Source organism: Lepus europaeus, chromosome X, assembly GCF_033115175.1.
Source record: "Lepus europaeus isolate LE1 chromosome X, mLepTim1.pri, whole genome shotgun sequence".
In the NCBI taxonomy this organism is placed as follows: domain Eukaryota; kingdom Metazoa; phylum Chordata; class Mammalia; order Lagomorpha; family Leporidae; genus Lepus; species Lepus europaeus.
The window spans coordinates 63,860,123-63,882,333 of NC_084850.1; the positions used below are offsets into that span (position 1 = coordinate 63,860,123).

Here is a 22,211-nt window from a genome sequence, read left to right on the forward strand (position 1 = left end):
AGGTTTAAAAATGCTATGAGCCTGAAGGTTCATAATAAATAATTGAATTTTAAAAAGCTAGTTATGGGGGCAGATGTTGTGGTTTAGTGGGTAAAGCCACTGCCTGCATTGCCTGCATTCCATATGGGTGCTGGTTCGAGTCCCAGCTGCTCCACTTCCAATCCAGCTCTCTGCCATGAATTTCTTGGGCCCCTGCATCCACACAAAAGAAGCTCCTTGCTCCTGGTTTCAGATCGGCCCAGCCCCAACCACTGTGTCCATTTGGGGAGTGAAATAGTAGATGGAAGACTTCTCTCTCTGCCTCTGCCTCTCTATAACTCTGCTTTTCAAATAAATAAATAAATCTTTTCTAAAAAGCTAGTTATGGGATATTTATAAAAGAATTGACAATATCAAAAAGGGAGTAAAATATGTAATTACAAAATACAAAGATGTTGGGGCTGGCGCTGTGGCGTGGCACGTAAAGCTGCCACCTGCAGTGCCTGCATCCCATATGGGTGCCCGTCCCGGCAGCTCCACTTCTGATCCATATCCCTGCTGGTGGCCTGGGAAAGCAGTAGAAGATGGCCCAGGTCCTTGGACCCCTGCACCCACGTGGGAGACCCGGAAGAAGCTCATGGCTCTTGGCTTCAGATTGGTTTAGCTCTGGCCGTTGAGGCCAATTGGGGAGTGAATCAGCGGATGGAAGACCTCTCTCTCTCTCTCTCTCTCTGCCTCTCCTCTTTCTGTGTAACTCTGACTTTCAAATAAATAAATAATAAATCTTTAAAAAAATATAAAGATGTGGAAGTTGGGATGGGAACATAGCTAGTATCAATATTTTAGATGTATTGCTGGTACAAAAAGCCAAAGATGCAATACTAATTTTTCACACTAAATATACTTCAAACAATGAAATAAAAGAAACAATGGCTGAATAAAAGGTAAAATTTATTGTAGGGTTGTAGAATTCATACAACCTAAACTTCTTACAGCATTCAGCACCTATACAGTTTTGTGGATTTCACAATACAGGTATCAGTGAGAAAGAATCACTGCATTAGTGAATAATGACTTTCTCATGAAAACTTTTCACATGTAAGTCAGATTCATCACAGAGCACCTAACAGAAATGCAAAAATGTAATTTCTAAATTCACAGAAGTTGCACAAAATGAAAAACAATACAAAACATTGTTGAGAGATTTGACACAAGAAGGTCGAAAACAATTTAAAATGTTTTAAATTTAAAACATGTTCTACCATATGATCATGTGAAGAGCATGCTTTAAAAAAACAAAGGATGGAAATTATTGTCAGGTTGTTAGCTGACATATTTATGCTGCTTTCAGAAATCTAAACCCTATAAATTCAGAGAAAAAATATAAATTGCTTAATTTCAGTTTCAAACAACAAGCAATGCCAAGTAAACTAAAATTTGACAAGAGCTTGCAGTGGTTAGTAGTTTTTTTTTTCCTTTTTTTTTTTTAGTATAAGCAATAGAGTAAATGCATGAGTAAATATTTTGAGTATCCCATAAACTTTAATGTTGAAGTCATATTGTAAATCCCTGACTTCTTATTACCAAGGTTATGCTGTATCTATTGCCTCTCACTCTTGACAGATCTTGGTCTCAACAATGAATTCATTGGGAAAGTGTCTAATCTTCCAGCACTTATCAATGGCACGCTTGTTGAAACCTGTGAGGAAATATACACAAAAAAGTGGCTTTTACTTGCTCCCAATAATACCTTGTACACCACCCCCACTTTCTTCACTGTCCCAATAATACAGGATGGACAAAAGAAGAAATTTCTTACCCAGCAAGAGGTCTCTACGACGAAGGCGGAAGGATTTTCTGTTGTTGCAAAGTTGGTAAATAAAGATGCCAAGGTTACTAACATCACGAATTTCCTCCACAGCAACTAAGTCTTCACGAACCACATAAGTGTGAGGCAGGTATTTGCCACTCTAAGAATGAAAAAAAGACTGAATGACAAATTCTTACTTAAATCCATACCCATAATAGTTAAAGATTTTTTTAAAAAAGACTATTTTTATAGACGTTTTAGATTCACAGCATTTTTTATTTAAAAAAATTAACAAAATCTTTTAGCCTAAGTCATTAATTTTTTAAGTTTTATTTATTTTGAAAGTCATAGTTACAGAGAGAGAGGGAGAGAAAGATACAGAGAGAGAGAGAGAGAGAGATCTTCCATCTGCTGGTTGATTCCCCCATATGACTGCAACAGAGCCAGCAGCTTCATCTAGTCTCCCACATAGTTTTCAGAGGCCCAAACACTTGGGCCATCTTCTGTTGCTTTTGCCAGGCCATTAACAAGTAGCTGAAATGGAAGTAGAGCATCCAGGACTCAATCCAGCACCCATATGGGTGGCAGCTTTACCTTCTATGCCATGACACCCACCCTTTAATTCATAAATTTTTAAAGTTTCTTTTTATTTATTTGAAAGGAAGAGAGAGAGAGAGAGAGAGAGAGAGAGAGAGAGAATATGAATGAATTTTTCTTCTGCTGATTCACTTCCCAAATGCCCACAATAACCAGGACCAGATCAGTAACTCCATCTGGGTTTCCCACACTGGTGGCAGGGTCCAAAGTACTTAAATCATCATCTGTTGTGTCCAAGAGTTGCCATTAGCAGGAAGCTGTATCAAAGGTGGAGGCAGTACTATATCCCAGGCATTCTATATGGGATGTGGGTATCCCAAGTGCAAACTTAACCCACTGCCCACAATGTCCATCTCTCATTAATCTTTTTAATGAGGAAGCAAAATTACTTTGAATAATTATAGAAAAATACAAAATACATACTGCCAATTTGCCAAAAAGCTCCACCAGATTCTTTGGAGGCATAACAATGGAGGTATTGAGGGGCATCAGGTAGCAGTTCCCCAGCAGCAAGTCCAGGTAAGCAGTCATTCCCTGTTGGGAAGGGAAAAAAATAACTATTATCTAGAAGATATCAGCACTGCAGATTTTCCAAATACTACTAGTACAAGCAGCTACAACCTTTCAAGATCAAGTGATATGTGTTCAATAGCAAAGGAGTGAAAAGGTTGTGTTTCAAAAAGATGTACACTGATGAATGGATTTAATACTTGCCAAAGAACCAAGACACAGAGAACATTCTGGAACACCTGTAAGAATGAGATACCCACCTTTTCAAAGTCATGAATAATTGCTGCAGGGTCACTATCAGAGAAACTGGGAACAGGCACATCAATGATTGCAATATTGTCATCCTCACGAATGTCCGCCTCCTCGGTCACAGGCAGGAAGTAAGGCTCTCCTCCACGAAGGGAATTTGCGGGGTCCTCAGAATCAAAGAAGCACATCTCTCCACGGTAGATGGTACTCTAAAGACCAAATGGGAAAATTAAAGCCTTCTAATACTCACCACCAAAACATTTTGTTTCTCACTCTCAGTTCATTGTACTGTGTGCTGAGACTTGCCAATTACAGTTATCACCATGAAGACAAGCCAATTTTAGGAACTGAATGGTAATTTGAAAATATTCCCTAAATCTTTGTTTTTCTGATCACCACAACATTCTTTAAGTTGATACTAGATGGATAAATATCAGTGATTCAAAATATAATAATTATAATTACTATTACCTTGGGCATGAAGTACTTGTAAATGCAGGCTCCACCAACAATAAGACCTGCTAGGATGAATGAAAGCCCTAACAGAGTCAGCATACATCTCCCAGAAGAGCCTTCTTTTTCCTGGGTGGCAACTCGAAGTTCCTGTGCATTAAAAAGCAAGACAAAAAAGCAAAAGATTGTACCTTTAGATACATAGTTGTGGTTGTGTCTAAGATATTTCAATAATATGTGATCAAGTCATCTTAGAGTAAAATCATTTCGAGACAATTTCTGATATCTAATAGATGTGAAAGCATCTTCAATTACATATACCTTCCTTCTAGAATTCCCAAACCCAAATATAGATATGAGTTACTTTGAAATACACACTTTTAGAATCAAATGAAAAAAAATCACTTATGCAGTATGTTACATCTTTATTGTGCTAAGAATATATGAAATTACTATCTTAACAAATTTTCAAATACACAAATGTTTAAGCACAGTACTTTTAATTATAGATGTAACATAATATAGCTTATCTCTAGAAGTTATACTCTTTAAGCAAGTGGAAGTAATTTTTGGACTTGTACATTGATAAAATCACTAGCTTTTTAGAATGCAGTTATGCATCTTCACTAATTTTCTGTAAATAATTTTGTTGCCGCCAACTTATAGGAGAATTATCCTTTTTTATTAACTAATATTCAAAAAGCTTTTGAAAATTAGGTTTTAAGGAAGTAGTTCTATAAGGCAGATATATGCCATTTCACCTTATTTTAGATGTTGAAATATTGCAGACAGAAATCTACTTTCTAATGTTCCTAATTTCATCAATAAATATGAAACTTCCTAACGTCACTCAATATGCTATAGTGGTCCATTCCATGAAAGAAATCTTTTCCAAATCCTGAATGAAACACTAGATTTTAAATGTAGCCTTCTCCATAGCTAGACACAAAGCTGTCAGTGTAACAGTGACTGTAAAATTATATTCAATTTATTATTTTCTTGGGAATAAGAAGAAAGATCCAAAGCAAACAAGTAACTATTTAACTTCGCCCTTTCCAGAGCAGGGGACCTGAGGGCCTTTCAGTCCCATTCTTGTATGTCACAATATAGCCCTAAGCAGCATTATTACTCAAGGGTAGAATAATTGAAGTCAGTCATTCTAGGCCTTCACAATCAAAGGGTAAATAATTCTGACTGGTGTGTAAATAGAATTGTTTTGTGTATTATAGAGGTGTTTTGGCTCTTTTTCATGGCAACTAATATAAAGTGTATGAGACGTAACTAACCTTAAATTAATTTGGTGAAAATACGTCCATGTATTTGAAGTTAATGTAGAAGAGGGGAGGAAATCATTTGATAGACTTTTTTTTTCTCAAAAGAAATATTTTTCTTCAAAGGTCAAATTTTGAATTCATATTTTCTTACATAAATTTATTTAAGTTTAAACCCTCCACTAATGCTTTATAAATCCTAAAGGCTTCTCTGTGTCCCAATCATTTTCAGAAACTTTATTTTCATTAAAACACCTAAAATAAGATATTGACTAACTATGAAGACCATAGAGAACCATAAGAACAGAACAATGAATTTTAATTGAGAATCACTGTAACCTAGAACTGGAGAATTAGAAATTATCTTTTGATGATTAAATTGAGGTCCAGAAAGAGAACAGACTTGCTGTAAGTTACTTCATGTTTAATTTGAAATTCTGAGAGGAATTCATTTCTTTTGTTCTTGCTATAAAAGCATGAGAACAGTTTATATTGTAATTGCATTTTTTTCCAATAATTTGGGAAGTTTATTATTAAGATTATCTAAGTATTAGAGTCTCAATTTCTTAAGATATCTCTACATACTTAGAATAAGGATTTTTTTTTTTTGCTTTCATTTAAATTTGTTGGAGTTCAGGGTGGTAGGGGCCACCAGTTACCATAGATTATTTCTCTCTGAATTGCATTTTAAAGTCATTGTACATCAACTCTGACATAATATTCTGGCATGCTCAATCTTGGATAACCTAGCTGAATAATACATCACAATTAAAGTATCAAGTATTATTGTCAGTGTTTTATAGTGGTCAGGTCATGATCCAGTGGACGCTTCTCCAAAACCTACCAAAGAAAACTAATCAAAGCACAAATGTTCATTTTTGTTTATTCTGTGTCACACCACAGGCCTGACAGAAATATTACTTGCATATTAATGGAATCCATCTACAAATCATGAAGTTTTTGGTGGTGAGGGGGGAAATAAGAAGGGTTGAATGGCTATAGTTAACTATTGGCATCTAGTTAGGCTTCCCCAAAAATGTGGCCATATTTCACTTACAAAATAAGTAAGAGGGCAATTTTTTAACCTCTTTTATTTAATCAAAACTTCAACAATGCAAGAAGGTATTACTTTTAAGTTCTAAAATGTACTCAAAAACTAGTTTAATTGCAAGACTAAATATTGAAAGTTTCAGTGATAAAAATTCTGCATGAGTCCATTAAGCATTTCCAGTTGCGTGCATAATCAAGTTTTACTACATGGATTCTCATTTCACTCACAGCACTTTTCAAATCTGCACTCTGAACAAAAAAGTTAACACTTTATAGAGGGAACAAGACAAGTCAGGACAAAACTGCATGCTCCAACACATTGCAAATTTCACATAAGAAGAATATAGGATTGCCTTTTAAGATTGAGATTGTACTGAAGAAAACAATAGTTTTTGAACACTAAAACTATTGTAGGTGTTTAAAGGAAACCGAAATTGGATTAAATAAACAGTGGCTAACATTTTAGGGGAAAATTTCCCCAGTTCCTGTCAAAGTTAGTAGTTTAAATTACATCATTGGACCTGCTTCAGATGTCTATATGGGGGAAGTGGGGTGGGGTATTATTGCTCAACAAGAAAGAACTTGAAAAAAAAAAAAAGAATAAGAAAGTATCCCAGCATTGATTTTCACAGTAGACGCTAGGAAAGGCCACTCAAAACATACAATGTTTTGCAGTGAAGGGGCCCACTGAACACCCAAAACTCGAATTAAGACCAACTTCAGTTTTGACAGCTCCTTTACCTAAAGCTTAACGCTGCCTAGGAGCAGGGAGAAACTGAAAATACACAGGCGCACGTACACACACACTTACCCCAGTCCATCCCGCTTGATGTAAAGCTGCCCTTTGCCCCTACCATCCCAACTCCACAAACACTCAGCGATTCTACAAAGACTTAGATTCAACAGAATTTCGTCCACTTCGAAGGAAGAAAAAGGAGAGTTAAATCTACTGCCTAGATCATCCCGCTTGTTTGCTCTGCTCAAGTGGAGGCTATAAACCTCCCTGGACCTGGGCTCAGGGCAGCTTGGCCCCAGTTGATCCCCAGAGCCCCACAGGTTCCCTGAGAGAAGATGACATTGGGTCACAGGGGATATCCTCAAGTTCCCGCCAATCCCCCTCCAGGATAGGCGGCGTGAGCTGGAACCAAGGAAACATGGCGATGCGTGGAGATGTGCAGGGGCACGGGACGCGGCAAGCAGGAGGTGGCGCGACGAGACAGAACCAGGACAACCGGGCAAACCCGAAGGACAGCACTCAGGGGGCCTGCCCGGGGAATCCAGGGGCTGCATGGCAGCCTGCATTTTGTCCTCTGCCCCTTCTTCCCTTCCCTTCTTTCCCCTTCACCCACCCCCATTCCCTACCCTAGGAGGTAATGAGGGAAGAACTGGGGACAGCTACCTTGCCGGTCAGGATCTGAGCTCGAACGGTGCGACTCACGAGGGCCTCCACGTCCTGCCGCGCCTCCTCCTTTTGCACCGCGGTGGGGGTGTTGAAGGCGATTTTAACCATGGTGAACCTTCGGGCTGCGCGGTAAGGCGCGGCTCGAATCAGCGTCCTGGGCTGCAGGTTGGAAGAGGAGATCGCGCTAGCCCAAGCAGCACTTACTTTCTCCCCGGTCTGCCTAAAGCTGCTGCAAGCCCAGGACTGGGATACTTATGACGCAGTCCCAAGCTGGGTGGGAGACCGTGGGCGGGCCCAGGGAGGTGCTGAGGGAGGAGCAGGAGGGGGCCCAAGTACAGGAATGGAGGGGGGAGTTGGGATGGGGAGTTGCCAGTAGGGGAAGAGGAGGGGAAGTGCAGCCCGTGGCCGGCTCAGGCTAGACGTGCCTCACCTGCACCCCAGGCATGCTCCCACCCACTCTCTGCGCCTTCAGATAAGAGCAAGTCAGGAAGGAAGCCTGCCGCGTCGTGTCTTTCTGTCTCTGTCCTGGCCACAATAGCCCCTGACTCCGACTCTGTTTTCCCAAACTTGGGCCTGGCCCCCCGCGGGGCCCGGGGCTGTAGCTTGGCACCAATCCAAGCTTCCTCAGCTCTGCAGCTACCCCAGGCCTGGAAAGCACAGTTCTAAGACTGATCTGCACCTTTACAGTATCTCCCGTTTAAAGAACACCTAGAAATTCATTAACAGTCACTTGGTTAATTCTTTCAAGAATTTCTTTTCCTTTCATGTGTTCATGGTTTTCTAATTTTAATCTTCTGACCTGAAGTCATGGTAGGTCAGAAAGATGAGTCTCCAGTCTTTCCAACTCCCCATTTTACAGATAGGATATGATGAGTCACAGAGCCACATGGAAAGCTCATAACGCTTCCATGAAATAATCCAGATCTTTTCACTCTCAGGTCAGGGAAACCAAAGAAGGGTCTCAACCCAGAGCCTGTTTCTCTTCAGTCACCAGCAATAAAAGTCACAAGGGAAAAAAGCAAGAGTCTGTGTGCTCCTCTGAGTTTAAGGAGGTGGAGGAAAGGGCATTTTTTCAAATGTTAATACAGCTCTAGTGGGGGGTGGGGACACAACAAAACAAAACAATAACCATAAAGGGCCTGAGTTAAAAATCCTTGCTGGGACAAGTCCCAGCTGCTGTAATCAAGCTATTTCTTCAGTTAGTTCACTGGGGTTGGTGATAATGATAAAGACCTTTACCAGGGAAAACTCAGCTCCTGGAGGTGGGTGACTTGCGGGGGGGGGGGGGGGGGTGGTGGTGTCATGGTGCAGAAGTTATAAATAGCCTGCGGCAGAAGACAAGGGGAAGAGTCTGCTGCGTAAATGCAAGAAAACAACAGCAATCCAATAATACAAACCAGAAACAGCTTTTGCCACAGACTTCTCCATGTACCCATCCACTTAACTAAAGGGACTTGAATATGTTAGGAGCTGCCACCACTCTGTCTAAGAAGTTCCAGCTTGGAGTTTTTCCCACTGAGGTTTCCTTAACTCTGAAGCCTTCCTCTGTCTTCACTGTAGGAGCTTTGTGAAGACAGCCTTCATTTTCTTGTATAGGCCACAGATGTGAAGGTGGATGGAGGGGAACAGTGGGGAGCCTGTGCCTTACATAGTGCCAGAACCTTGTAAACCAGGATGTTTGCATTTGCTTAGAAATATTGGCATCCTATATTCCTCCACTTATTCTTACTCAAGTCTGGCTTTTATAATTTAACATTTATCAAGCAGCCTTTAGTATAGAGGGAGGAAATCTCAACTTCCTAGGATGCTTCTCTTTACAATTATCTTCTGTTTGCCATCACCTTTATGACAACTCAGCCAGAGTCTGCGCTAGTCTGACCATGCGATGCACACTACAAGAATGGCTGAACAAATAGTAAAATTCCACTTTTACCTACCAAATGCAAGGTGTTGCTTGGGAAGGTAATACAAGGGGGCTTAAGAAAGTTTATGGAAAGCTGCATTATCTTTTAATTCCATTTTACACACTCTTTTGGAATCTCCCTTGTATATTATCTTAGTGTACTATCTTTGTGTATCTTGCCTGAAATGTGGTCAAGCAGGAGGAGCAAGGTCCATTTTTCAGATGAATAGACCCGAGCCCTGACAGCAAACAAGGGAGCATATGATCTTTACTGGGCAGGTAACATTGAATAAGTCACCCCATATTCCTGACCCTCAGTTTTTTCCTGTGTAAACTGTTTCTGTGAGTATCATGTGCAAGAATGCAGGAGGCAACAGGTTTTAAATTAAGAAAAGGATAGGAGAGTGAAATGGTTGATTATTCTGGAACTCTTACTGTATAACATGCCCATGTTTCAAGTTTATATAGGATTTATTTTTTATTATATAAACACACACACACACACACACACATATAACCCTTCAACCATTCTTTAGTTCCCAGAACAGCAGAAGATCCCACAATATATGAAAGTCAGACTTCCAAGAATAGTCATGTAAACTGTCATCTAATTGCTCTTCTATATTTTGAAGAATTTTGTCCATCTCTTATTGTAGGAGTGCCACCCATAGCTCTCCAAGGCTCTTTGCTGTTGTTACCATAGGTGATGCACGCACAGACTCAAGTGGGCAGATACTACTGTTACTCCCTCAACGTATATGAGTAACGCAAGGTAGGATTATAGTAGAAGAACATCTATTGTTAGTATCCATTTCAGGAAGGGAAAATAGTTCCTCATGTATTTTGAATTTCAAAAATAAGCTGTCACTTGCTCACTGGGTTGGAATCCATAGTGAACACATTCTCATATATTAAAAGTAATTCTTGGGCCCGGCGCCATGGCTCACTTGGCTAATCCTCCACCTGCAGCGCCGGCATCCCATATGGGCGCCCCTAGTCCCGGTTGCTCCTCTTCCAGTCCAGCTCTCTGCTGTGGCCCGGGAAGGCAGTGGAGGATGGCCCAAGTGCTTGGGCCCTGCACCTGCATGGGAGACCAGGAGGAAGCACCTGGCTCCTGGCTTCAGATCGGCGCAGCGCCGGCCATAGCGGCCATTTGGGGAGTGAACCAACAGAAAGAAGACCTTTCTCTCTCTCTCTCTCTCTCTCTCTCTCTCTCCCCGTCTGTAACTCTACCTGTCAAATAAATAAATAAAAAATCTTTAAAAAGTAATTCTCATCGACTAAGCTGTTTTTTGTATTCTCTTCTTCTCAATAACAATTTCTTATTTTTTAGAATCAATTTCTCTTACTTGTCCTTGGAAACTGTGAGGATCTGGCAGCCATGCCAATTCCAGCTCACATTGTTAATCATGTCTGAATGCATACCATTCAAGTTTATAAATGACGTCCCTGTTCTCACATGCCAGATGATGACTAAATTATCACAACTTGGACTGAATGGAACATGGCATACAATTGGATACCAAGCAACGGTGTAAATTCTCTTTGAATGAAAGGAAATTACTACAAATTCAATTGCTAAAAGCTAAAACTTATGGGCATCTGTTATACAATTTCCCTCATTAATTTGTTTATTCATTCATCAAATATTTACAGAGGATATACTGTATACCTTTTGCTGTGATCATCACATGCATCAATGGCAATAATATAGTTGTGGGTTCTCCAGCTCTGTAGTGACAGCACTGGCCCTGTGCAGTAGAGTAGAACATAGTAATTCTGCAGACCGGAAGAGTTCTACTCACAGTCAATAACAGTAAGAAAGTTTAAACCCCTACCTTACTTCTAATTGTGTCACAGCCAGTATTCCATTTAGGAAGGTTAATCTGACAGCAAATGTATTGGGAAATCAGTGGGAAATCTTCTATATTCCTGGTGGACTAAATTTTTAACTAAGGCACAGAAAAATAAATGGAAACCTTCCAAAGAGGTTAAAGAGACATACATTACAAAGCCAAGTGCTGTAATAAATGATAAAGACAAAAATTAGAAAAAATAATTTTGTGTTGAATGATTGGAAATTCCAGACTAGGAACATGGTGCAGACCTTGACAACAATACTAAACATTTGTTTAATATATGAAATGCCAAATTTTTGTGTTAAGCCCATTAAATTGGTTATACCATTTGATCTTTACCATAATTTTGTAAAGTAATATTATATACCTCATTTTGTTGATGAGGAAACAATTTCTGAGAGGTTAGATAAAGTTCTAACCCAGGTGGTTTGATTCCAATGTTTATACCATTATTCTATCTCTGCCACTAAAAAAAAATAAGAAAATCAAAAAAGCATATGATTTTAAAGGGAAGAAAATAATCCTCATATTCCCTAGAGCAATGAAGCATGAATCTGCTTTCCGTGTTGCAAACAGATATTCATGATTAGGATTTTGTTCAGGGCAAACTACATTTGAAACCTTTTAAAAGCTTTTCAGGCCTACCTTAAAGGAGATTTCTTCTGAGTTCTGCAGTTACTTCTTTTAGCAGAGAAGCAGCTACAGAGTTGATCCGTCATTTGCTTTTCAGTATAATTTCAGGAGTTTGGTTTGGACTGTTATAGTACCAGACTATTTTCTGGAGTCACTATTTACCTGCACATACAGCTGAACCTTGGGAGCAGAGCTAGGGTTCCCCATTCAAAATAATAGAAGACACCTGCTTTCTGGAATATATTCTTGTTTTTCTACTTCATTAAATGTTTTCTTTGTAGGCAAGTGAGCTGTGGTAACAGGGAGATGCAACATTCTCAAATATTCTCTCAAATATGAGGGTAGATTTTATCATTCCTCACAATGATGTGGTCATAGCATTGAAGTTAAGAGGAAGCTGGGCCCTACTCTAATTCATAAAAATTACCTTTCCTTTTTGTCATTTGTGACAACTGCAAAATCCTGTGAAAATGTTTGCACTTTCTCAAAACTGTAAAAATTTTATATCATTATAGACTATCTTTGGGGAACTCTTTTTTTTATTATTATTATTTTACAGGTAGAGTTATAGACAGTGAGAGATAGAGACAGAGAGAAGGGTCTTCCTTCCGTTGGTTCACTCCCCAAATGGCCGCCACGGCCAGCGCTGTGCCCATCCGAAGCCAGGAGCCACGTGCTTCTTCCTGGTCTCCCTTGCAGGTGCAGGGGCCCAAGCACTTGGGCCATTCTCCACTGCCCTCCCGGGCCACAGTAGAGAGCTGGACTGGAAGAAGAGCAACTGGAACAGAATCTGGTGCCCATATGGGATGCTGGCGCCGCAGGCGGAGGATTAACATAGTAACCCATGGCATCGGCCCTGGGGAACTCTTAAATAGAGATTTTATGAAATGTCTTATCTCATCAAACTTTACAGAAGTTCTAGTCCTGAGTAATACAAGTGGAGAACTCAAATGTAGCCTTAAGAATGCTTTTGAGAATGTTCAGGTGTTCCATAATATAGCACCAAGTGATGTTGATATGAACTTTTGACTGCAGAGCATGTTCCTAATCAATGAAAGCACAACACCTGAATTTTCCTTAAGGGTTGCCAAACAAATTACTAATTTTACTCACATTTTTAGTTTATTGGAGTTTAAGCTTAAAGAACACAAAATCTGAGGTCATTTTATGTCACATAATTGATCTTGGTTTTCCTTGAATTGTAATTTTGGTTTTAATTCTTACGTTAATAAACTTTCACTTGAAATAAATTTCAATACATTCATTTCCCGAGGTTTCTAACTATTCCATGATGGCATATTGATAATATGGGATTCAGAATGGCATACACAACAAAGGAATTCTCTAAATTTGTAGTCAAACCAATGGCACATACTTTACTTCTCCTCAGTCCCAACAAATTCAGTCAGATAATGATTGTAAAATCCTTCTTTTTTTTGACAGGCAGAGTGGATAGTGAGAGAAAGACAGAGAGAAAGGTCTTCCTTTGCCATTGGTTCACCCTCCAATGTCCACCGCTGCTGGCGCGCTGCGGCCGGCGCACCGAGCTAATCCTAAGGCAGGAACCAGGTACTTATCCTGGTCTCCCATGGGGTGCAGGGCCCAAGCACTTGGACCATCCTCCACTGCACTCCCAGGCCATAGCAGAGAGCTGGCCTGGAAGAGGAGCAACCGAGACAGAATCCGGCACCCCGACCGGGACTAGAACCCGGTGTGCTGGCGCCGCAGGCGGAGGATTAGCCTGTTGAGCCATGGCGCCGCAGGCGGAGGATTAGCCTGTTGAGCCACGGCGCCGGCATAAAATCCTTCAAAAGCATCCCAAATCATACTCAGTATCCACAGAAAGTCATACTTAGACATTAGCGTGATTTCCATGTTTTTGTGCTATTGCAAAAGTGAAGTCTGGCATAAAGGAACACTATAGCTTGTGACAGCTTCTCTTCTACTTTTCATCAACGCCTCAATCACACTTTCTGACTTCCAGTTAGGGGAATACTCTCTCAAAATTTTAAACTTATTTTGGCACCTGAAGTTTGCGGAGTCACCACCATATTAACAAGGATCCTGGGGCCAGCACTGTAATGTAGTGGGGTAAAGCCACCACCTGCAGTGCCAGCATGCCATATGGGCGCCTGTTCGCACAATTTTTGATCTAACTCTCTACTAATGAGCCTGGGAAAGTAGCAGAAGATGGCTCAAGTCCTTGGGCCCCAGCATCCATGTAGGAGACCTGGAAGAAGTTGCTGGCTCCTGGCTTCTGTTAGGCCCAGCTCTGGCCTTTGCAGTCATTTGGGAGTAAACCAGCAGTTGGAAGATCTCTCTTCTCTCTGTCTCTTCTCTCTCCTCTCTCTCTCTCTCCCTGTCTCTCTCTCTCTCTGCTTCTGTGTAACTCTGCCTTTCAAATAAATAAAGAAATCTTTAAAAATAAAAGAGAAGGATCCTACACAAAATATTGGCCCCATAGCTTGGCAAGGTCTGCTTTAACAAAATCCAGGAGGAAAAGAAAGCTAGGCATCAGAAGAAATGGGTGGCAGGCCTATTAATGGCTTATCTGTACAGTGATCTGCCCTCAAGGAGACCCAACAGGCCAGTCCATTGCAGTGGCTTTCAATGTGGTAAGCCTGGGCTTCAACAGAAGTCAGCTTGTGAAGAGCCCTGACAGCTCTGCCAGTCAAGAGTTGGATGACTGGAAATGGACCTGCCCTGGAGTCAAAGGATGCCCAGGTCAGAGCCACAGATTTTATTGGCTCTAAGCTGAAAAGCCCCTCACTCAGCCCAACTTCCAAAGTGACCACTGCAGCTGAGGGGACGGCCAAGTAGGGTCAGCAACATTGCAGGCAGAACTGTAAATTTCCTGTTAGAGATGCCACCTGCCTTTACCTGGCCAGCTCTCCTACCAGACCAGCTATGTAATGGAAGTCAACAGGGTGCCTTCCCCAAGAAGGTTCACACCTCTCCTAGGATGTACCCTATGTGAAGATACAGATCTGGGCCTCTTAACTTACAAGGCCTAAAGCCCAACAGATTATTATCAAGCCCCTTCTGTCAGGTCCTATTTGCCTCTCAATCAGCAAACTTAGTTGTGGCTGAGACAGCACCTTTCTTGGGCCCTCTAATAATGACTCTGTCCTTTGTTCTAGACCCTGTCTAGCCCACTTGGGTCTCATTCCTTTGTAATCATAGCCTCTACTCTAACATCAATGGCTCTCCTCCTAACCTGTGTGTACTGATGGTCCTCTCCTCCACTTAATTTGTATGATTATTCAAAATTTCTCTACAGACAAACCCCACTACCTGCAAAAGTTGAGTGGCCTTTCTCCTGGTCTTGGCTGGGATCATATTTAAGCCACTTCCATCAAACAATCCCCACAAGGGTCCAGAGACCCCCCTCATTTCCTCTCCTCTAGGAAATCCTTCATTTCCTGGTTAATGCCACTCTTAGGATCATTGGTTGCTATTCTCACCCTGACTTGTATACTACAGTGTCTGTTTAAGTGTTTACAGCAGGTGATAATGGAATGAACCAAGGCCTTCAGCAACCAGGCATTCAACCAGATGCTTCTCCATCCATACATGCCTGTCCCTGCGGAGCCCCAAGATACCTCCAGTGGGCCCCTGTAGACGACGTCCCCAGTCAGCAGGAAGTAGCCAGAGAGACTCATCGTCGCCCCCTTTCCTATCATCAAAAGGTCGGGATGGTAGCTTTGGGATCCACAAGGAGGGAAGGCCTACACTTCCGGGAATGGAAAGTTCCTACCTGTACTTCCAGGGAAGAAAAGTCCTTGTCAAGGTCCCTGCGGGTGCCTAAAGGTCAACCAATGAGGATCAGACCTGCCTCAACCTTTACCCCCATTCCCTGAATCTATAAAAGGAGCCCTCCCAATCTCTGACGCACAACTTCCCCGGCCCCCGCTCTGTTGCTCTGTTGGGACCAGGGAACCTCACCCGGGAGTGGAACCTCAATAAAAGCCTGTGAATTAATTGATTCGTCTGCCTGGGAAGATTTGTTATGCACTGGACACCTTGCAAGGCATACACAGGTAAGAAAAATGCATGTATATTTCGTGATGATCTAATAAATCAATCACCTAGAAGGCAAGTACATTCTATGGCATTGTGAACCTGGACAAGACTGAGAAGAAAATGTGATCATTGATTAACAATAATATTAATATAATAATCAATAACATTAATCTCCACAAATACCATGCTGGATATGTTGAAACTTTTGACAAAGTATGATTTTCCCACCCACATAGAAAATTCTTCCAAAAACAACTCTGCAAGGAAAATATTAGAATTCCAAGTATTGTAAATGCAACTAGCAGTCTCTTCCCAGGGGCCAGCACCGTGGCGCAGTAGGTTAATCCTCCACCTGTGGCGCCAGCATCCTGTATGGGTTCCAGTTCTAGTCCCAGCTTCTCCTCTTCCAATCCAGCTCTCTGCTGTGGCCTGGGAAAGCAGTAGAAGATGGCCCAAGTGCTTGGGCCCCTCCACCCGCATGAGAGACCAGGAGGAAACTCCTGGCTCCTGGCTTCGGATCGGCCCAGCTCCGGCCGTTGCAGCCATTTGGGGAGTGAACCAACGGAAGGAAGACCTTTCTCTCTGTCTCTCCCTCTCACTATCTGTTACTCTACCTCTCAAATAAATAAAATAAATAAATAATAAAGTGACTACAGTAAAAGTTTTTCTATAAAAAAAGAAATCTCTTCCCAGCAATTCAAAATATAGGTAACTACAATTATTTATGTTTATATAGGCAATTCAAAGAAGTCAAAAAATTCCCCACAAAACCGACTAAACACACAATTTGTAATTGTCTCTCTGAATCTAAATTTTTTTGATAAACATGTTCTCTTGAATCACACTACAATATGAACATTCACAGAAGTTTTAACTGGAGCCCTCCAAGGCACATCTGTTGTACTTCGTTTATTGACGGTGTAAGACATGTGATAGTAAAGTTCTTTCCATCACATACTGCACGTTGAACTATAACAACATTGGCATTCTTCTTAGTTCTTACTGGTATAATCTTCAATTTTATGTCTTCTATGTGTAAGAGTTTCTATGGAGTTTGTAGTTTTGACTTGCTTGTGGGAAGATGGGCAGAATCCTTTCTAAGACACAAACTGAAGTACCTGCAATTCTGCAGTGACTGTAGGGATTCTAGGATACTTTTGCAAAAGAATGCAGTAGGTTTGGATATTGATACTATTACAAATGATACCTTATTTGACGGTGAATCCTATATGTGTGTTTTACCTCTATCAACATCTTCTAGATCACTTTTGAATCTTTGGCAGTATTTAGATTGTTGCCTGCTAAAAAGAAGAGGTTCATTAAATTTTTTGAATTGCACTGAGCCTGTTAGTTATCAATGATTAGTTAGCTGTGGGAAGAAACAGGGAGAAAAATAAATGGAAACTTGAAAGTACATTTTAATGCCTATACTATTTCATTCTTTCATTCAACCAGATAACAAATCTCTATTGAACGTCTTCTATGTGCCTATCTCCGTGCTATGTAGAAATTATAGAAATGCGAAGCATAGTGTCTGCCGTAGTAAAGCCATCTAAGTTCCTTTGCAATAGAATAGTAATGTATTCCATCTATGTAGAATGGCATTTGTTTTGAAACTTTCATTTAATCCTAATAAACCTCTATATTCATCTTTGCATAGTTTATCAGCTCCCTTTAACAGATGAAAAGTTGAGGGTCTGATGGGTTTAGACTTATCCACAGCCACACAACTAGGATGTGATAGAGCTCATGCTTGAACACAGATATCTTAACCCAATTCAATTTTCTATCCACTATACAGTGCTGCTTGGGAATAAAACAGGTGTCTTCTGCATTTCAGCACCAGTATCATATATCATCAGTAGAAGTCTGAAAATATGACCTCTAGTGCTTGCCATGTAAGGCATCCCAGTCACGAAGGGATTTCATGTAAACTGATATGAACACCATGAAAATTTCTAAGAGAAATCTCACATATGGCCATGAGGACACTTTACTTTTCATTACAGCATAGCCACACATAGCCAAAATGCACAAGGAAATATTCTTTGGTTGGAGTAAACAGAGATAATTTCAACCTTGTTAGACCTTTTAATTGCAAAGTCAATCACATCTTGGAAGGAGGACCCAGTCAGTGTATCTCATCTCTGTTCTGATCTTTAAATAGTCTAGAATAATGGTTATAAGCGCAGACTCTGTTGTCTTTCCCAGAAGCTTCTCATTAAACTTTATTTGGTGTCTCATTAACCAGAACAGAATCATGTGCTCATTCCTAAATCAATTATTGGTAAGACAAAAGGAATTCCTATGGTAGATTGAGTCTACAAAAACTAACTCTTGGGTCTGACCAAAGATCAGGTTTTGTAGTGTAAACAAAATCAGGTTACCTGTATCTAGGAAGAATAAGGGTAATGATGATAAGGAAGGCAATCAATGATACCCCTTTAATTTTTACTGGCAGAAGGAGGAGGAAGAAGAGGAAGGGGGAAGACTGTATTAACATTATCTCCAATGAAAACCTAGGGAGTCTTATCAGTAAATCATTTCAACTTTTGTACTCTATAAACAGAGAAACTATCCAGAAATTCTTCTCTTAGATTTCAGTTTCAGACCTTTCCATGTGGTATATAAGCTACTCTCATTGTAAAAATGCTTACTTTAATTGAGATAAAATAGATTTGGTTCTTCAATTTGTGAATCTTCGGTATGCCCTTTCTTACAAGTACCACTACAAGAAATACAGGTTCTGGTGGAAGAATGAGGAAATGCAGTTGCCTGTACTTTCAGAAAAAAATGTCCAAACAAGTTTTTCAGATTGAGAGTTAACAGAGTAAGAAACTTCTAAGTATTTTTCTCCAGGCTTTGAACGATTTTAGTCACATTTAAAAGCACTATATTCTCAAATTGTTTTATTAAAAACTCTTAACAATATGAACTTTTTAAAGTTATTTGTTTTTTGCTTTTTTCCTTGAAAAAAGATATTATGCTTTACTAATCACAGCAAGAATTAAAAACATAAAATGCCCCATTTGGATTTAAATTCATAAAAAAATCAAGATTGTTTTTAAAGTGGCAATATTTCACTCTTTGCAGATAACATTGGTAACATCTTCTATTTTTGTTTAGTTTCATAACCTAGGAAAGATAATTTTTCTCTTAGTAGCAGCTCAAATTAATTAGCCTAGTGTGGAATCAGCTTCTTTTTCTCTAAGAGGAGTAAAGTTGGAAAACAGGTTAAGTTACAAATAGGGTGGGATCCAAGCCCCTTAGGACTCGGAATACTTTCTCTAAAACAAGTCTTCCAGCCTAGCATAGAAGCACAGCTACCCAAAATGGGTGGCATCTAAGCTGAGACAATATCTCTGAGTACATATATATTTGACTACATTAGTATTAAAACAGTCTCTTCGTACAAGTTGATAAATTTAAATTTGGAAGTGAAAGGCTGGGGCCTGCTGGTAGGAGTCATAAAGACATACATAGCCCAGATTTAATGCTCCCTTTCTGAGCAGCTACTGCCCTCTTAGCATGAATTTTGTGGCTTTGCACCAGCTTATATTCAACTGGTAAACAGAGTAAGAACTACTATTCTGGGATCAGTGATAGATGACTATTGTGCTTTCTTATCTGTTATTCAAAGAAAGAATATCTTGTAGTATTTTCAGAATTTTCTCTTTGATAAAGAAACTTGCTGGAACAGGACCATGGATTTGGGAAGAGTCCAACGTACACAACTGAAGTCAGGATATGTAAAGAGAATGTCAGAGAAATAAAACAGTAGGAATCAAAGGTCAGTATTGAAAAGCCCAGGGAGCAATTCATGAAGGCTAGCTACTTGGTAATTCACTGGTTTTTTCAATCTGCACATCGAGGGGCTTATTCAATAATAGGCCTTGTCCCCTCAGTTTTTACAGATTGTGCTTTCCATCATGTCAAAAGCCAATTCTCCAAAATCTGAAGAACTATAGCATTGGTAAGGATAGGAGAATGATACAGAAGCTCAATTCTGAGATATACAGGCTATGAAAACTGGGGGAACAAGGTTAGAGCAGGGTTAACAACAAGCTTGACCTAATGTTATTTTAACCACATTCTTGCAACTAAGTAGATCTGAAAAACTTTAGAGGAATGACTGGAATCTCTTGGTAGCACGTTTTTAATAGAAGGACCAAGGAACTAAGAGACTTTTAAGTTCATTATGTTTTGCCCCTATTAAACCATAACACCATCGTGTTTTTTTTTTGACCCTAAAGCTTCCATGTAAAATGCAAAAAGAAATCTACCTCCTTTGCTCTGTGACTGTTATAGAAATTAGTGCAATTGGTGCCAGCGCTTTAGTGTACAAGGTTAAGCCTCCACCTGCAGTGTCCACATCCCAGTTTGAGTCCCAGCTACTCCACTTTCAGTCCAGATTCCTGTTAATGCACCTGGGAAAGCAGTAGAAGATGGCCCAAGGCCTTGGGCCCCTGCACCCATGTGGGAGACCCAGAAGAAGCTCCTGACTCCTGGCTTCAGACTGGCCCAGTTCTGACCAGTGTGGCCATTTGGAGAGTGAAATACCAGATGGAACATCTCTCTCTCTCTCTTTCTCTCTTTCTCTCTCTCTCTCTCTCTCTCCCTTTCTTTCTCTCCATGTTTCTCTGCCTTGCAAATAAATAAATATTTTTAAAAAGAAATTAATACATTTTTATCACAAATTGAGTGGTTCTTCTTCTATCTACATGCTTACTGTTAGACCCCTCTACTCTCCCTTGACACCTAACCTAGCAAATCTTGAATATTCAATGACATTCATTATAAAATTAGAGCAATGTCCAAGTGGAGACGGCTTAGAGGGAGGAACAGCTGGCCTCAAGGCATAATGAAATTCCATCTTTCCTCTTTTCCTCCTCTGTCTAGACATATCCCAAAGAAGAACTATCACATATCCCCTTTTCTTGCTCTCCTTGACTTTTTCTCCACTCCATATGTTGCCAGCCCACTGAGTACATAGGTTAAATTTATGCATGTGTATGAAAGTTCCATTTAAATCACTGAGGACTCTAACATGACTATAGGCCTCATTCACAGTGCCCGTTTTCCTTTTAAGAAGTTTTGGTTGTTGTGATGAGAACTCCTTTTCATGTCCTTCCTGCAACGTGTATGACTTTATTCTTTCTGCACACAGATGTGACGTTGAATTATGAACCTGGGTCCCATAGTCTTTATATGCTGCTCTTTTCATTATTCCAAGAGTCAGAAGAGCTAAACACGCTCAGAATTTTATGGACTTACCACCTGTTAGAAGGTTGCATGCTTTGCAAGGGGAAAATTTCAGTTTATTAGTATGCACTTTACATTAGATGACATAGGAGCAGATGCTTGTGCTTCCCTACCATTTTGCCATTCCTTTCTGACTGCCTTATATTAATCAATATAATTTTCTTCACATGGGTGAGGACATTCTGGGGATAGATGAAAGAATCTGGGTCAAAAAGGCTAAACTGAGAGTTCTATTGGTTCCCGATTGTTCACGAAAGATCTCAACTCCCACTTGAAGGTCCTGACATGACTAAACATCTACATAAGACAAAATCATTGTTGCAAATGCACTTGTGCACTCTCATTGGTTGCTCAGGGAAGTCCTTACCAAAATAGTTCTACCTGAAGAATCTGGTCTTTTGGAAACACACATTACACAGAATGAGACCTCATAGAATCACAAAATGTCAGAGCTGAAAGTGCTTGGATCAAATCCCTCTCTGGTTTTGCAACAAAGAAGTGCCTTGACCTAAGTTCCCAGTCAGCTAGCAGGGAATGGCAACTTGAAGCCTGTTTCCTTAGACTCACACAAGGCTCTTTCTACTGTGCTTTAGCACCTTCTGGGTTTAGTATCGCCCTCTGACCCAGCTGTTGCTGATGACTAAACTTATGTCTTTCCTCCACAAATCTCTCTCCTCAGATAACCGAACAGAAGCAAAATAGTCATCTTTATCAATGCTATATTATTTTCTTTTTTCATAGCCAGTTTTTTGTTATTGTTGTTTTTGTTGTTTCAAGAACTTTCTCTTGGTACCAAGTTTGTTGTTGGTTGATAACTTTATTTATCCCCTTAGGATATGGGAACAGTGAAGTTTATAATCTGTATGAAAGACGTTTTTAAAATAGCATCTGTTGGGGCTGGCTTGTGGTGAAATGAGTTAACCATGGCCTGCAGCATCAGCCTCCCATATGGGCACCGGTTTGAGTCCCGGCTGCTGCACTTTCTGATCCAGTTCCCTGTTACTGCGCCTGGGAAAGCATGTTTTCAAATAAATACATAAATCTTTCAAAAGAAATTTTAAAAATTAAAAAAATAACATTTGTTTCAGCATGGCTGATACTGATAGCCAGGCAAGCACGCACACACACACACACACACACATAGAGTTTCCCAGAGGAGGCTGGCTAGTGATAAGAAATGAACAGGTGCGAGGGACAATCGTTGGAATCT

The 22,211-nt window shown here is 40.3% G+C and overlaps 1 protein-coding gene across 1 annotated transcript; it reads right to left on the minus strand.

The window, feature by feature from the left end:
• Nucleotides 1-913: 913 nt before the first annotated feature.
• Nucleotides 914-7,589, minus strand: ITM2A (integral membrane protein 2A). The gene is made up of 6 exons (XM_062183371.1): nt 7,319-7,589; nt 3,617-3,748; nt 3,157-3,354; nt 2,810-2,920; nt 1,799-1,949; nt 914-1,678 (listed from the first exon to the last, which is right to left on the minus strand). Exons 1-6 carry the CDS (start codon nt 7,427-7,429, stop codon nt 1,590-1,592), a joined length of 792 nt encoding a protein of 263 aa, XP_062039355.1. The 5' UTR covers nt 7,430-7,589; the 3' UTR covers nt 914-1,589.
• Nucleotides 7,590-22,211: the final 14,622 nt, after the last annotated feature.